Here is a 16,945-nt window from a genome sequence, read left to right on the forward strand (position 1 = left end):
GTATGTTCCCTGAGAAAACACATCTGGAGAAAATGTCTATTTTCCCAGTTTTTTTTTCAGACATATTTGACTCTGTGATGCCATTTGGAGTTTTGTTGGTAAAGATGCTGGAATGGTTTACTATTTCCTTCTCCAGCTCATTTGACTAATGAGGAACTGGAGGCAAACAGGGTTAAGTGACTCTCCCAGGGTCACATAGCTAGTAAGTATGTGAGGCAGGGTTTGAACTTATGAGTCTTCCTGACTTCAGTCTGGGTACTCTGCACTGTGCCATCTAGCTGCTCTATTTTAGAGACTAATTACATATAAAACCTTCTAGAGGAAGTGAGATTTTCCTTAGGGGTGACCCAAGTCTTCACTTGCAGTCCTTAGATGCAATGAAGAAGATGAGAAGGAAGGTTAGTACTGTGCTACTAATTGGATAGGGTCTTCTCTATGGAGTTTGGCTGCATAAGCAAAGAAGAATCAGGTAAACCCTTCCCCTCTCTACTGCTTTCTGATCAAGGGATGAATCCTTTTTGTCCTGGGTCTTCCCTGACGTACAGATATGGATTTTGTTTTCTCACTGAATCAGATACACATCTGATACTTTAGGAATGATGAAGTTAACACTTGACCTGGCTGCTGGGCTTGGTGTTAAAAAAGGGACTCAGAGAGGGACAGAGACACAGATGATCTGGAGAGAGATGTGCTGAAGAGGGCTGTCCCCATTTGCCTAATAGAAATGATGTCAGAGCGAGGGAAAGGGAGAGGAGGAGAGAGAGAGAAAGAGAGAAAAGAGATGGGAGAAGGGAGGGGGGGAGAGAGAGAGAGAGAGAGAGAGAGAGGAGATGGGGGAAGGGAGGAGACAGAGACAGAGAGAGGAAAGGGATTTAGAATATCAGGGAGAGAAAGTGGAAAAGGAGACAGAAGATAGCCATGCTTGGAACTAACAAAAGGCCCAGAGACTATTTGTGTAGATCCAAAGGGGAAGAAAGATCAGTATTTCATCATGAACAATCTATAATGCAGAACAATATGGACTTAACCTTTTGTTAATACTGTAATTTGTGTGGATTGTGTAGGTCCAGAGGGAAGTTGGGGACCAATAGAAGGGATCATTGGAGTAATAAAACCTGTACTATATCTGATGCCCTGTTAGCTTAAGAACTTGTTAAGGTGCCAAGGACCCTTAGAGAGAGATTAACCAGATAATGAAGTTCCTAAGGGGGAATCTGGGTAGGACAAAATGATCCATAAAGATTTTATTGAGAGAAGCCCCAGATAAACTCAGTCTACCATATGGAGGGTCCAAGCCCAAATTTACTCATGAGTTACACCTCTATCAGTTATGATTCACCCAAATCTTCTTTCATCCCCTTCTCCCTGTAGTCATATAGACAATTTCTCAATTGTGTGTTTATTTTTGTAAAAAATCATGTTTTATCGCTACAAAGGAATGGCTCTGTATTGTAGCCTTGACTTCTTAGGGTTCAGTGTGTGACTATGAGGAATGGGTGCACATTTGCTGGTTTGGAGGAAGGATGTGTCTGGAAAATTGCCCAGGAGGCCCATTTCACATTTTCTTGACGGTCTGGGCAGATGCCATGAAGGAGGCATGGCAAGCCTGTGCCAGGCCTCCAATGAGATTAAGGAATTCTTGAAAGTCTAACTGCCCATCACAGTTGAGGTCCAGTTTCTTCATCATTCGGTCCAGAACTCCAGGGTCCTGGTTCTGCAGAAATGATAAGAGAAAGTTCAGACTTTGTGCCGCATTTAGCATTTCATGCCAATCTCTTCCCAACTAGACTGGAGATCATTATATATACATATGCTGGACATTCCACAGATTTGCGTCTTTAAAAGAAATCATACTTCAAGAAGAAATGAAGAAAGGGATATTTGACAGAGGGAAGCTGGATCCTTACTCAGAGAAACAGATTATCAGGGCTGGTAAATACAGAACAGAGTCTGAGAAAAGTGAATGAAATGTAGCTCTTGCCACACTGGAATATATTTCCTTTATTTCTCTATGTCTTCTATGTGAATAGTATTTTAACTCTACCCTTCCTATATCCCATATATGAAATTCAATTGTAAAGTTTTACATTTGGGTTCAAAGGATCAATTTCCTAAGTAATAGGGTGGGGGAGACATGGTGAGAGAGCAGTTCCACTGAAGTTCTAGGAATTTTAATGGACTAAAAAATCAACTTGAGTCAGTAGTGCGAGGTGACACCAAAAAAAGAGAAAGCTAACATAATTTTGGGCTACATTAGGAGCAGCATTATTTCCAGAAATAAGGAGGTAGTAGTTCTGTTGCACTCTCCCTTGGTCTTCTAAGCAATGCATTTAACGAACACTGGTAAGTTGGAGAGGTGCCTTAGTGCATCGAGAGCCAGGCCTGGAGTCAAGAAGACTCATTTTTCTGAGTTCAAATCTGGCCTCAGACATGTACTAGTTGGATGACCCTGGGCAAGTCACTTAACCATGTTTGTCTCAGTTTCCTCATCTGTCAAATGAACTGCAGAAGGAAATGGCAAACCAGTCCAGTATCTTTGCCAAGAAAACCCCAAATGGGTTCACGAAGAGTCAGACACAACTGGACAACAACAATAAATTAGAGAATATTTGGAGGGCAAACAGAATGGCAAAAGGCCTCAAGTCTGTGTCATATGAGGATTAGCTGAAGGAACAAGAGATACTTAGCTTGAAGGAAAGAAGACTTGAGAGTGGGCATGGGCATGATAGCTGGGTTTAAGGATTTGAAGGACTGTAATATGGAAGAGGGATTAGTCTTGTACAGTTTGGGCTCCTAGGAGTAATCCCCAGCTTCTTCAACTATTCCTCCAATGACATGGTTTTGACGTCCCCACCATGTTGGGCTCCCTGTTCTTGATGAACTTTGGAATGACAATGTCTCTTCTAACAAAGAGGTGAATTTTGGCTTGATGAAGACTTCTTAACAATTAGAGTAATCAAAAAGTGGAATTTAATGCTTTAGGAGGAGGGAGTGGGTCACCTTTCATTGGAAATCTCTCAGCAGCCACTGGATAAGCACTTGTCAGATGCAGTAAAGTGAGTATTCCTTCTGGTAGGGGTTGAACTGGATGACAATTCCATGTTCTAACTGTAAAATTCTGTGTTTCTGTCATTCCTCCACAAAATATGGAAGAATCATAGACTTTCAGAGTTGGAAGGGATCTCAGAGATTTTCTACTCACATCTTATGGAAATGATAAACCCCAACTACAACAGGGATAGGGACTAGAGCTGTGATTCCATTGGTACAGAATACTCATGGGTGAGGAAATTCTCTCTATCAATGCTAGCTGTCACCTTCTCTGCAATTTATAATTCTAGGGAGTCGCACAGAGCATTGAGAGGTTAAATATCTTGGCTAGAGTCACACAGCCAGTGTGTTTCAGAGATGAGACTTGGACCCAATTCTTCTTGACTCCATGGCTATCTCTGTACCCACCTACACTATCCCCCAACAAATGGTCATCTAGCTTTGGCCTGAAGACCTTCACTAACAGGGAGCTCGTTACACTTTGATGCAGAGCATTCCATTTCTAGATGGTTCTAATTGCTACAAAATTTTTCCTTAGGATGGGCTGAAACCTATCTTCTTGACTCCCTATGGCTTTCATTTTATTGGTTTTGAGTCTACCCTCAAGAATCAAGTATAGGAGCTAGAATCTGACATATGGCAGTCCTTAATATATTTGAGAATGATGATATCCCTTCTTAGTTTTCCCTTCTCCAGGCTAAAAATATCCAGCTTCTTCAACTATTCCTCCAATGAGATGGTTTTGACTTCCCTACTATCTTGGGCTCTCAGTTCTTGATGAGCTTTGTAATGACAGTGTCTCTTCTGATGGGTGCAGTCCGATGAAGACCAAGTATTTTAGACTGTCACTATTCTTTGTTCTGGTTCTGAACTTTTCTATTCATGAATCCTGAGAACCCATTAACCATTTCAGCCACACCCCACCCTGTAGACTCCTATGGGGGTCAGTCCACTAAACTTCTTGAGGCTTTTTCACGTGAACTACTTTCTGGCTATATTTCTCTCCTCCTGTCTCATACTGGTGCAGTTGGTTTTCTTTTGAACCCAAGTGCAGGGATTTATTTCCCACCATTAAATTTCCTCTGTTAGCTTAAGGCTAGCATTTGGGCTTGGTGGGATCTTTTTTGGACCCTGATCCTGGCAGTCAAGGTATTGTCTCTCCAAACCTTGGTTAGCTTAGCCACTGGAGGAAGGCTATCATTCCAGTCTGTTGTGTTCATTCTGTGATCAAAGCTGTAGGTGGAAGGTTACAGGCTATTCTTGGTTACCTGTGTGAAGGAAGCCAGCTCTGTATTCATGAATCTCAGGAACTCAGTCTTAGAGAGGGTGTTTCTGGAGTTAGTTATTTCCTGGCCAGCATACTTCTGGAAAACAGCTATCAGGGACTCAATGCATCTCTCTGTTTCAGTGGGGGTGATTTTTTTGGCCTTTGGAAAGGAAACAACAGGTACAGATTACAATCAGCTAGGCTGAAGTCTGGGATCAGGAACGTATAAGGGACAATTTCATCTTTTCAACTGGAGTGAGGAGTATATTTTGGTACAAAAGGATACGTTTGTTTTCCCATGGACAGGGTCTTCTTCAGGTCTAGGTCAAATCAAATCATATAATGTATGTTCTCTGTCCCATTTCCCTGACCCCCACATATAGTTCACATTTAAAGAGTGCTTTCAAGTAGGTACCATGAGGTAGGTACTAGAAATATTATTCCCATTTTATAGATGAAGAAACTGAGGGTCAGAGAGATTCTGACTTGTTCAGAATCACATAGCTAATAACTATTTGAGCCAAGTACTTGGAAGATTGTTCCACAGAAGAAGATTTAAACTTGTTCCACTTGATCCTAGAGGACAAAATTAATTACAAACCTGTAGAAATTCCAAAGAAACTAATTTGTGCACACATGGAAAAATTTCCTAATGATTGGAGCTATCCAATGTAGAAAGTTTACAGAAAGGTAGTGGAGTTTCTCCTCCTCTCCCTCTCCCCAGTGCCTTAAATCTGTATTTTCACACATAACTTACTATGCACAGTAAGAGAGATGGAAAGTGAGAGCTATATCTTTATTATTTGAAGAGTTTTGGGCTGTATCTAAGGCACCGTCATATAATAAGAAAAGTGTTTTATTTGGCTTCAGAGGACCTTCTAACTAAGGTCCAAAGGTCTGTCACTTATTACCTATGCAACTCCATGTAAGTCTTCTGTACCTCAGTTTCCCACTTTGTAAATGAGGATAATAACACTTGTACTATCTACCTCACAGGGTGGTTGTAGAGGCAGGATGGTGCCTTTGGAGTCAGATGATCAGAGTTCAAAACTCACATCTGTCACTTACTACCTGTGGGACCTTGGGCAAGAAATGGGCTCTCAGTTTCCTCATCTGTAAAATGTGGACTCTATTAGCCTCTGAGGTTTCTTATATCCATGATCCCAAGATTATAAGAGCTCATAAATCTGAAAGAATCATAGGCTATTTAAAGATTCAATAACCGTTATGGAATTGCCACTACGAATTGCAACCACTGTTGCCACCACTTGTAGCACAGATACTTTTCTCACTACAGAATTCTTCAGAGATTTCTGGTATGGGGAAAGGCAGGGCGCAGAAATCTATAGGAATGAGGACCTCACTGGCTTCCCCCTCTGGTGGACAAAGAGAAGAAATGCAGCCTTTTAATGAACTTCAGAGGCCGCAAGGTGGTGCCAGTGTGCATAGAGTGCCTGGCCTCGTCAGGAAGGCTCATCTTCCTGAGTTCAGATCTGGCCTCAGCTACTGTCTAGTTGTGTGACCCTGGGCAAGTCAGTTCACCCTGTTTGCCTCAGTTTCCTCATCTTCCAAATGAGCTGGAGAAGGAAATGGCAAATTGCCAAGAAAACCTCAAAAGGGGTCACAAAAAGTCAGACACGACTGAAAAACAATTACAGGGACTCAACTAGAGAAAACCTCTGACCATTAACAATTTATTATTTATAATGCTGATAATTGTGACGGTTACTTTTATGGCCTAGGGGCTGCTCAGAGCCTAGAACCAGAATACTTTCATAACTTAGTTTCAGGGTCAGGGAAGCTTTTCTCGATCTCCCAGGGGCTTGTGCTCTCTCCCCTTTTTGCATCAAATTGCTTTGTATTGACTTATCTGTGTACACGTTGCAACATCCCTTCCTTCCTCCTTAGCCCTAACAGAATGTAATGTCTTTGAGTGCCTAACAAGGTGATGCCTTGTCCACAGTGAGCATGTAGTTCAGGGTTTGTTCAATTGAATTGAAGGGAGAACAGGCTCCCACAATACTTTGGGAAAGAAGTGAGTCAGTGGTGTTAGTTGTCCTGCTTCTGTTTTCTAGTAGGAAGAATCTCTGATTTAGATCCAGAGACAGGTATGAATCCTGGCTTAGCTACTTACTCCCTGTGTCATCTTGGTCAGCCAGGAGTGGGGAACCTGCAACTGAAGGCCACATATGTTCCTCTAGGTCCTCAAGTGCAGCCCTTTGACTGAATCAAAATTTCACAGGACAAATCCCCTAAATAAAAGGATTTGTTCTGTAAAACTTGGACTCAGTCAAAAGGCCATACCCGAGCATCTAGAAAACCACATGTGGCCTTGAGGCCATAGGTTTCCCCGCCTCTGCAAGTCCTTTTTCTTCTCTGGGCCTAAAATGAGGAGTCCTGCATGGCATAGGACTCTAGGCTCATGGGTTTAGAGTTGGAAGAGACTTAGATGTCATCTATTCCAATCCCTTTATTTTAAACCAAGGCCTAATGACTTGCTTAGGTCACATAAGAGTAAACAGCAAAGCAAGTATTGGAAGATAGGTCCTGGAACTTTAAATTGTGCCCACTTTCCATTATCCCAAGGACCAAGAGTCAAGATGAGTGCTCTCTCTTGCTCTCTCTCTCTTTCCCCTCTGTACGACTCAAGTTATATTAGTTCTTCCCAAGATCTTGAGCTGGGGTGACCACACCTTAGATCTCCCTTAAATCTCCTCACGTAAGTGTAGGATAAATTCCCCACCCCATCTAGCTGACACAAGACAAAGTTGGAATTCTTTCTAAAGGTCCTTTCATTAAGAAGAACCAAAACAAAACAAAGAAAAAATTAACAGAAAATAAAATAATTCCTAAACACAGAAGCAGATAAAGTTAGAGAGATCTCTTTCCTAATCCTCGCTCTGCCAGAGCCATAGTCTTTTCATCTAGACTAACCGAGTGAAGGACACATGTGGCCCAGGGAGGGGCTCTGGGCTCGATGAGTCACCCATAGTTAGGCTGACTTTAAGCTGGGAGGCCTCAGGACTCCTTTTGGGTTCCCACAGCTGCTTCTATCTCTTTTCTCAGCTGTCCCACCAGATTCCAAAGTGTTTTTCCCACTTTACTTCCAGATTCCCCCTAACACACCCTTCCCCCCACCCCCCCATCCCCATGAGTTTTGTATGGGAATGTTGTAATTTAAAGGATTTTTCCCTGAAAGCTGTAATGGGTCATGTGGGGACAGTTATAGCTTTTGTGGTTTTCTTTCCCCTTAAGAGTTTCCAAAAGAAAAGATTGAGAAAGAAGGAAGGAGGAGGTGGGAGAAAGGAGAGATTGCTTTAAAATTAAATAAGGCTGACAATGCCAGCAAGAGCACTGGATTTGGAGCCAGGAGACTTGAGTTCAAATCCTGATTCTTCTATCTGCCTGGCCATGGGCAGATTCCATTCTTTATGGACCTCATCTATCATCTCACTTCTCTAGGAGGGGTTAGACTTGGGGATGTCTAGACCTTCCCAGCTCTAAATCTATGATCTTAATGCAGACAGAATCATTGGTGTGCCCACGACAGGGAGATGGAGGAGAGATGGACCATTTATTCTCTCTAAGCAAAGTTTATATAATTACAGATTGGTTCACAGGCTTCAAGCCTCTCACACATGTGACAACATAGCACTAGATAATATCCATGAGCTATGGGGAGTGGCACCATTTTCTGGCACCAATGATACATTTGTGAAAGGTAATTTTAAGGGAGGGACATACTGGGAAATGGAGATGATTAAAGATAGCAATATATTTTGCCAAAAAGAAAAAAAAGGAAAGTCGTGTTAAAAAGTGTTCCCTGCCCCAAACAGGGTCCCCAGCAGAGTCTTTATTCCAGTTTCACCTTGTGTGGCTATCTACATTACCAATTCCCTGGTCTAAACTCTGAAAAGATGAGGTGAATGTGATTAAGGAGAAAGAGAAATTCTATTAAAAGAGGGAGGGTGTGGCACATAGGAAGGATGCCTGCTGAGAAAACCACTCCAAGAAAACCAAACTACTCTTAGATATTTTGGAGGTGGTTGAAAAGGCAAGATAGAAGAGTAAGAAAGGAAAATAAAAATCTAGGGAATGGTGCAACCATCAGAGGTGAGAGAAGTCTGGGTTAGGGAAGGAATATGTTTAAATCAAGGTTTCCCAATATAGGATGTATGTAACCCCTGAGGATGTGAGAGGCATGTCAAGGAGGCACAGGGAATATCTGGTAAATAACTTATCATATTGAAATTAATTAATCTGTTTTATTTTTTATGTTCTTACGCATAGAATTTTCTCTAGAATTTTCTTTCATATTGAATAGGGAGTATGGGAAGGCTTATCAAAAGTCAAATTTCAGGAGGACCAAAAAAGGGATGAAAACCTTTGACCTGGACCCCAAGACAAGAAAGAATGAAAGGAGGAAAAGGGTTAAAAGAGAGATAAATGAGAGTCTGGGATTGGGGCTCCTCCCACATATTTGGCTGTGGTTAGGCTTAGCAACAGTATTTGGTTTCAGTGTTTTTCTCCTTTGGCAGCTTTCCAGGGCTTAACTGAAACTCCATTTTCCCCTCAGGATTCAGAAAATGTCCTAAATTTTCCCTTTTGGGGGGTACACAGTCAGGTCTCTGGGCTTCCCTAGTCCCTTTCTTTCTTTGGGCTTAGCTTGGCTCCTCCCAGTCTCCCTGGTGTATGTAGAGACCTGCCTTGGGGCCCCTCAGATATAGAAAGGAAATCACAGTAATTACTTTCATTCCAAGCTTAATATTAATGAATGCCCAGGACCCAAGAGGGATGAGGAGGTAGCCAACGGCACCTTTGATCCCTTGCCAGGGAGGTTTTTTATCTTGTACAAAGTGCCCGGTACAATTCTGAGTAGAGAAAGCTTTCCCTTCCCCCCTTGTCCTCATTTTTAATGACAAGTTTGGAATCCCACACTCAGGCTCTGGTGATGGCCATGATCCACACCCCTCAAGCAGCTTTCTTTTTGCCCTTTCCAGCCACGAGAGCAGATAAATGAAAAGTGACATTCCAGAAACCTGTGGGAAACTACACTGTTACTTTTGGGTCAAGAGGAAAACAAATAAGAAAAAAAATTTACTTTACCATTGTGGATGGAAGAAGAAGATCTAGAATCGGAGTCTCTCTAGAGAATAACGTCGGAGAGCAAGCAAATGCTACAAGCAACGGATTCGTGGGGCTCCGAACTTATCTCGGGATGACCAACGCCCCTTTCGCTTGGGTTACATGGCTCAGGGGTTAGTCAGACAGCCCCTTCCCTCTGGTTGGTCCAGACGATTTCCTGCAGATCTGAACGTGTCGGTACTCTTTGCTAAGCATGCAGCCCCACCCAAAACACACACAAAGACTTTTATTATTTTGACTATTTGACTTAGCTTCTTTCGGAGGGGTTGCTCTCCTCTTAAGAAAAAGATGCCTGGAACTCTTCTGATTTTGTTTTCTTTTTTTCTTGAAAGTGAAATCATGTCTGAAAGGAGCATATAGCCAGTCTTTGGGAGTTGTTCCTCTGACGTCAGCCTCAAAGGTCTCTCCTATTTAGATGTGATAGTAATAACTGTTATAATAACATTTTAGGACTTACTTTCCCCACAACAATCTTTTAAAGGAAGTATTGCAGGTATTATTATTACCATCTTCATTTTATGAATGAGGAAACTGAGTCAGAGTAACTAAGTGATGGAAGCCTTTCCCCATTCTCCCAGTTGCTAGAGTTCTCTACCCTGCCTTCAAATGACCACGTATTTATTTTGTATGTCATCACAATTGTGAATAAATAGTTGTATATTGCTTCCTATGTGTCAGGTACTGTGTTGAGTGCTTACGAATATTATGTCATTTGAGCATAACAAGGACAACCTTCGAAGGTTGTTATTACTATCCTAATTTTTTAGTACAGTTATCCTTCCCATAAAGCGGGAGTTAAGAGCACCACACCTGTGATCTGGAAAATTCCCATGCAACTTTTTGGCCCTTTCTTTGTGCCATGGAAGAAAACTGAATTATTATGGTATTAAAAGATAAAATATGTTGATATTATACAATGCTACACATATATTTTATGCAGTTCTGAGTTCCTTAACTTTATCTGTATTGTCTGCTGGATTTCCCAAGTTGTCTGTGACTTCTGCAAAAATACCCTCAAATTACCATTTATTCCTTATGACAATCCATGATATATTGAAACAAAGTCATGATATGGAAGGGATAAATAGAGGAAACTTGAAGTTGAGAGAAGGTTAATGACTTGCCCAGGATCATAGTGAATAAGTGTCTGAGCCTGGATTTGAACACATGACTTCCTGGTCTAATGCTCTATCTGTTGTGCCACCAGATGCTTCTTGTGAGGAAGACCTGGGTCTGAATCTTCTCTCGGATTCTTCCTAGCTATGTGACCCTGGATGAGACACTTAACTAGAAACTTTCAGCCTCAGTTTCCTCATCTGTAAAATAGGGATAATAATGACACCTACCTGACAGGGTTGTTGAGGATCAAGTGAGATAACATTGTAATGTAAGTGGTTACTATTGTTAGTGGTAATAGTGTGAGATAGTGGGTAATATCCATCCAGTAGGAGAGATCTGATTTTCTGTGTGAGTCTGGGTAAATCTGAATTAGTTTCTCAGTGGCCCAGGTAACTTCCCAAGATTCCAAGAGCAGTTGCTAATTTTCAATTTTCTTTGGTAGAAGCTCTCTTCCTGGGAGTCACCCATATCAACGCAATACTATACCTGGTCCAGGGTGCATACATGGGCACATGATGTCTCTCTCATGAGAATATAAGCTTCTGAAGAGCAATTACTGTTCTATTTTTACTGGTCATAGTGACTTTTACGTGGTAGCCACTTAGTAAATGCTTGATGATTGATTAATTCCAACCTTTATTCCCATCTACTCCTTGGATTTGTAATTTTGGTTCCCCCAGGACCTTGGATTTCTCCTTTGGATCCTCAAGCTCTCACAGATGAACTTTTCTTCACTCAGAACTAGGCCTCCACTGGCCTCCCTGCCTGGCCATCTTCATGCTGTACTGCTGTCCCCTGCCACCTTTGCAACTCCCCTGTATGTGTTGCCTCCCCCCATTAAAACAGAAGTTTCTTGAGGGCAGACATTGTTTTTCTGCCATATATTTGTGTCCCCCGTGCTTAGCACAGAGGTTAGCACATTACAAGTGATTAATAAATTTTCTCTCTCTCTATCTCCCTCTCACTGTCTTTTTCACTGTCTGTTTCTCTGTCTCCCTTGTCTCTGTTTCTCTGTCTTTCTCTGTTTCACCATAAGTGGCTTCTCTATGGTCAGACAGCTAGAAAGAGTAGAAGTTATGATAGTCAACAGGGTCTCATGACTCTAAGCCCAGCGTTCCTCCTATCATTAAATTTGGAGCTGATGAGAACCCTGATGATCATATAGACTAGCTTTCACATTTTACTAATGAGCAAATGGAACCTTAGAGAGGAAAGTTGCCCAAGATCCCATAGAGAGTAAACAGCTGAGCTGGAATTCAAACCCAGGGACTCTTCTGGTGCCAATTTCCCACTAACTTGTGATTATTATTGTTTGGGAACTAGACATGAGTCACAAGATTTATTTACTTTTTTAAGATGTATGTAAGATTCTTTATTATGTATTGGTCCACAGCTCTAGAATGTAAGGTCCTTAAGATCTGCAACATTATGCCTAATACACAAAGGGAATTCAACAACAACAGCCATTGATGGTTAGATAAAGTTTTGGGCTCTTCCTTCAACCCTTAGTTTAGCAGTTTGAGCTCTGTGACACCTGAAACAGCTGTAGAGAAATCAACCTCTTCTTCCCAAAGCTCAGAATAAGTTGAGGGTTTTGAGGAAAGCTAAGAATAACACAAAAGGTGGTGTTTTTTTTAAGCTTTGTGGGAGTGGGTGGATGGGGAGGATCAAAGAAATGAGAGGCCTGCTACTTGGGGCCTAGGAGCTGTGGTCAACGGAACAATTGCAAAGTGGGTGTAGCTGTCCTGATTGCTGAGAACAAAATTGGTGACAACCAGACTTTTCCTGACTCTCTTGTGATTTTCCTCACTTTCACCCTATTGTATTCCGAGAGTATTTTTTTTTTTTACTTCTTTCAGCTTTTTTTGCCATTTATTTAAAGAAACTCATTTCCCCAAGATCCCATGGTCATTCATTTCAGTAATGTTGTTTTTGTGTGGGCTTAAATGCACCTGAGAGAAGAGGCATGGATTGTAAAGCATAGTGGAGAGTATGAGATTTTATATATCAATATATATTTACCAGTGAGACAAGAGGTTTTTTTTTTCATATAATTGCTGGAATTACCAGCTGAGGGTGCAAAATGAGCTAGAGATACAGCTGCTTAGAAACATGTGCATGTCTCCTTCATCCTTTAAAACAAAAAGACCAAAACCACCAACAAAAAAAGACTTTAGTTGCTTCATCTATACCCATTATCTATTGTCCTCTCTCTCTTCTCTCTATCACAACCAGTATCCTTGAGAAATCCTTCCCTAATACTCAATCACTCCCTGTCCTCTCACTCTCTATTAAACTCCCAACTGTCTGGTTTCTGACCTCTTTATTTAACTGAAACTTCTCCTTCCAAAATTATGACTGATCGCTTTCTTAATGTCCAAATCGAAAGGTCTATTATCACTCTTTATCCTTGGCTTCTGCAGCCTTTGACATTGTTTATCACCATCTTCTCAGTTTTCTCTCCTCTCTGTAAGGTTTTTGTGACACTACTCTCTCCTGGTTTGTCAGCTGCCTCTCTGACTGTTACTGCCCAGTCTCCTTTGAGGAATCATTCTCCCGGTCAACCCCACTAACTTTGAATGCCCCCCAAGGCTCCGTCCTGAGTCCTATTCTTCCTCTACACCATTTTACTTGATGATCTTGTCAACATTTATGGATTCAATGATCACCTCTACGCAGAAGACTTTCAGGTGTATTTATCCATTCCAAACCTCTTTCCTAACCTCTAGTTTCATACTACCAAATGCCTATTGTATATCTCAAAATGGATTTCCCATAAATACATTCAACTTAACACAGTCCAAACTGAACTCATTATATAGATTCCCTCAAATCTTTCCCTCTTCTTGTCCTTCCTAGTACTAAGAAAAGTACCATCTTCCTTCTCAGTCCTTAGGTGTCTGTACTTGACTCTTTACTCTCTTTCACCGCCATATGCAATCTGTTGCCAAGTCCTGTTGATTCTACTTTCACCACATCTCTCATATATGCTGTCTTCTCTCCCCTGACACTGTCACCACTCTGCGGTAGGTCCTTATCACTTCACATCTGGACTACTGCAATAGCCTTCTGGTTGGTCTCCCTGATTCAAGTGTCTCTCCCCACTCCAGCCCATTCTCCATTCAGCTGCCAAAATGCTCTTCCTAAAGGGCAGGTCTGACCATGTCATTTCCCGACTCAAAAGACTCTAGTGGTTCCAGAGCCAAATAGAAAATACTCCTTTTGGCTTTTAAAATCCTTCATTGTCTGGTCTTTTTCTTTTCTACCTTTTCTCATAGTCTGTGATCTAGGAATATCGGCATTCTTGCTGTTCCTTGCATATGACACTCCATCTCCCAACTCTGTCTCCCTTGCCTGGGATGTTTTCTCTTCTCACTTTCACCCCCTGACCTCCCTAGCTTCTTTTAAGTCTTGGGAGAAACCCCACCTTCTACAAAAATCCTGTCCTGGTTTTTCCTCTTCAATGCTAGGGCTTTCCCTCCGAAATGACTTCCAATTTACCCTGTATGTATCTTGTTTGTACGTAGTTGTGTATTTATTGTCTCCTCCTCCATTAGATTTTAATCTCCTTGAGGGCAGGGACTAATTTTGCGTCCTTTTTTTTTGTATACACAGAGTCTTGGCACATAGTAAGTACTTAAAAGAGCAGCTGGGTGGCATAGCTACCTTCCTAGGTAGCAAGACCTGAGTTCAAATGTGGCCTCAGACACTTACTAGCTGTGTGACTCTGGGCAAGTCACTTAACCCCATTTGCCTCAGTTTCCTCATCTGTAAAATGAGCTGGAGAAGGAAATGGGAAACCACTCTTTGTCAAGACAACCCCAAATGGGGTCATGAAGAGTTGGACATGACTGAAACTACTGAACAACAACAGTACTTAAAGGCTTGTTGATTTGATTTGGCTTTTGCAACTCTTTCTCCCTAGCTACCCCCAAAGAAGATCACATGAATCTAGACTTAGAAACCCAAGCATAGACTGAGCCTTAAGCACTATATGGGATGGAAAGGAAGAAAGAACATAGATCACTACCTTCTGAGGCTTGTTGACATAGGCACATTTTGTTCTGCTTATGAATATTTAATGAAATGCCTTTCCCAAAGAGGCACTGAGGTTGGAGACTAGAGGGAAGCCATGCCTGATGGGAAGACTCGAAGATGAAGTGTGCTGCCTACATGAGGGTGGAGGCCAGCTCAGAGGGAGTAATTAGCTCTCCAGCTGTCACACACTACTTTAAGATCTGTGAACTCATTTGGGGATTTTAAAAAATTTTTTTCTTCTGTATTGGGTGTTTAAATATAATTTGTTTCTTTCTTCCTGCTTATTTTAAAGCAATTGCATCCTGGGCTGTCTCCAGTCATCCTGATGAATATCTGGTCACTGGATCCAGGTGGCTCAGGAGGAGAAAGTGAGGCTGGTGACCTTGCACTGCCCTCCCTCCCTCAAAACGAAGTCAAGTGCAAGTCATGTCATCATTTCTCTGATGTCATGGTTCTTTTTCAAAAACAAAGGATGAACACAACAATAAATTTTAAAGCATTGTTACTATAAAAATTGATGATAAACCTGCCTACAAAAATTTAATTTTGATATATTTTTTAAAAATCACATTTGATGGCAGTTTGTTTTCCTTTGATGCTTTGAGTTTAGAGGTGAATTCAGCTCAATATTTTTGCTACTATTGGGAAGAATTGTTCCTTTTTGAATGTCATAATTTAGATGTACAACTGTTTTCTTTTGAAATACATTTTTGTTCCCTTCCTGGGGCTATTCTATAGTCTAATTTTTGTTTTAAGCCCTGTTTCTGTTTTTGGTATTTTCTTGTTTGGTATTTGATTTTCTAGTCTCCCATATAGAGTTACCTCCTTTGAACCCAACTTTGACTGTATGAAAGTGAATTGTGAACTAACATAGAAACCAGAAACACAATTTCCTCCCTCTCCAGTGCCCAGTTTTCTCATCTGTAAAGTGAGGGATTTGGACTAAATGATCTCTAAGATACCTTTTCAGGTCTAAATTTCTGATCCTATGATTAGGGAAATTGTTCTTTGACCATCTCAAAATGCAGAAAATCCAGAATGTAATCATAAAAATGAAGGAGAAGAGCTTGTCCAGTGAGCCCTTTATAGAATATAGACAATTTCCTCCTTGATTGATTTAGAAAGGGAACATGGCAGCAGGCAAAAGGTTGACATATGCCCCTTGGTGGCCCTAAAAGACAATCCAAATAGTTTGACAGTTGGTTCAGTCAAACCAAGGTGGTGGTGGTGGTGGTGGTGATGAAACAGGAAACATCTTTGTAGCAAGTGAGGTTTCTCTTTCTTCACTCCTCCTCCTTTGGCCATCTCATTTAGCTCTGGAGCTTCTCATCCTGTAGGAGACATCCAACCAGAAGTTCATGAGTTCTTTTTGAAAGAAGTTGAGCTACATTTGAGGTGGATCCAACAGGGAAAAGAAACATTCTCCAGTCAGATCCAGACACAGAAATGCAGTGATATGAGGGAGGAAGCAGATTCATAGAGCATGAGCCCTGACAACAACAAAAAGGAGCCAATTTAAAGAAGTACTAGTCCTGGAAACTGAGAAGTGAGTTTTATGGGAACTCTGTGAGGAAAGAAAGGACATCAGATATTGAAGTTATGAAGTTCCTTGGTTTCCTTGCTTCAGTTTACTTGTATTCTGTTCGTGTCCATTCTTCCCATGGATGCTGTGTGCATTTGTGGGAGAATGTCCACCAGGTCTTGCATAGCTATTGTTTTTACTATTCTATCTTACTAAATGCTTTTGTTTTATTTATGACTACTGGCTGACTTTTAAGGGGAGATTAGGTGGTGGGGGCTCATGAGCTATGATTTTACAAGTGCTAATATACAGAAGTACCCTACAACCTGGGAGTAGTAGTCATTTTTATAAGAAAGTATCCTAGAGGGATTGCTGAATATGTTTTGTTTTGTTTTTCTCAGTGGATACTAATGATACAGTTACTATCAAGGGGGAGGGCCCACGACATTAAAAAGACTGAGCATTTATTTCAAGCAAAGGTTGGATCTAGGGCAATGAAGCACTCAGAGCCTAGATTTGCAAACAAATCATTGCTTTACATAGACACAAAGGATATATTAATCCCTCAAGTAGCAACACAAGGATACATAGTGATCACAACTTCCAGTGGTCTTCTTTTTACTTTGCAAAGATGGACTTGTGCCCTCAGGTGAAGATTTCATCAGGTCTGAGGAGCCTATATGAGTGATGTTGGACCCTTTGTGACCCAGTAGACCATAGCATGCCAATATTGGCCATGGGGTTTTCCTTGGCAAAGATAGTAGAGTGGTTTGCCATTTCCTTCTCCAGTGGATTAAGGCAAA

The 16,945-nt window shown here is 41.4% G+C and overlaps 1 protein-coding gene and 1 long non-coding RNA gene across 2 annotated transcripts in view; one reads left to right on the forward strand and one right to left on the reverse strand.

Moving 5' to 3' along the window:
- Window positions 1–10,385, forward strand: part of LOC140527724 (uncharacterized) — a 64,620-nt gene extending 54,235 nt beyond the window's left edge. The window contains exon 2 of the long non-coding RNA XR_011974911.1: window positions 9,319–10,385. This is a non-coding gene — a long non-coding RNA (uncharacterized lncRNA). The remainder of the gene's footprint in view (window positions 1–9,318) is intronic.
- S100A11 (S100 calcium binding protein A11) lies at window positions 1,384–9,561 on the reverse strand. The gene is made up of 3 exons (XM_072644875.1): window positions 9,425–9,561; window positions 4,320–4,478; window positions 1,384–1,714 (listed from the first exon to the last, which is right to left on the reverse strand). Exons 1-3 carry the CDS (start codon window positions 9,425–9,427, stop codon window positions 1,556–1,558), a joined length of 321 nt encoding a protein of 106 aa, XP_072500976.1. The 5' UTR covers window positions 9,428–9,561; the 3' UTR covers window positions 1,384–1,555.
- Window positions 10,386–16,945: the final 6,560 nt, after the last annotated feature.

The sequence above is a fragment of the Notamacropus eugenii genome, chromosome 2, assembly GCF_028372415.1.
Source record: "Notamacropus eugenii isolate mMacEug1 chromosome 2, mMacEug1.pri_v2, whole genome shotgun sequence".
Taxonomy (NCBI): domain Eukaryota; kingdom Metazoa; phylum Chordata; class Mammalia; order Diprotodontia; family Macropodidae; genus Notamacropus; species Notamacropus eugenii.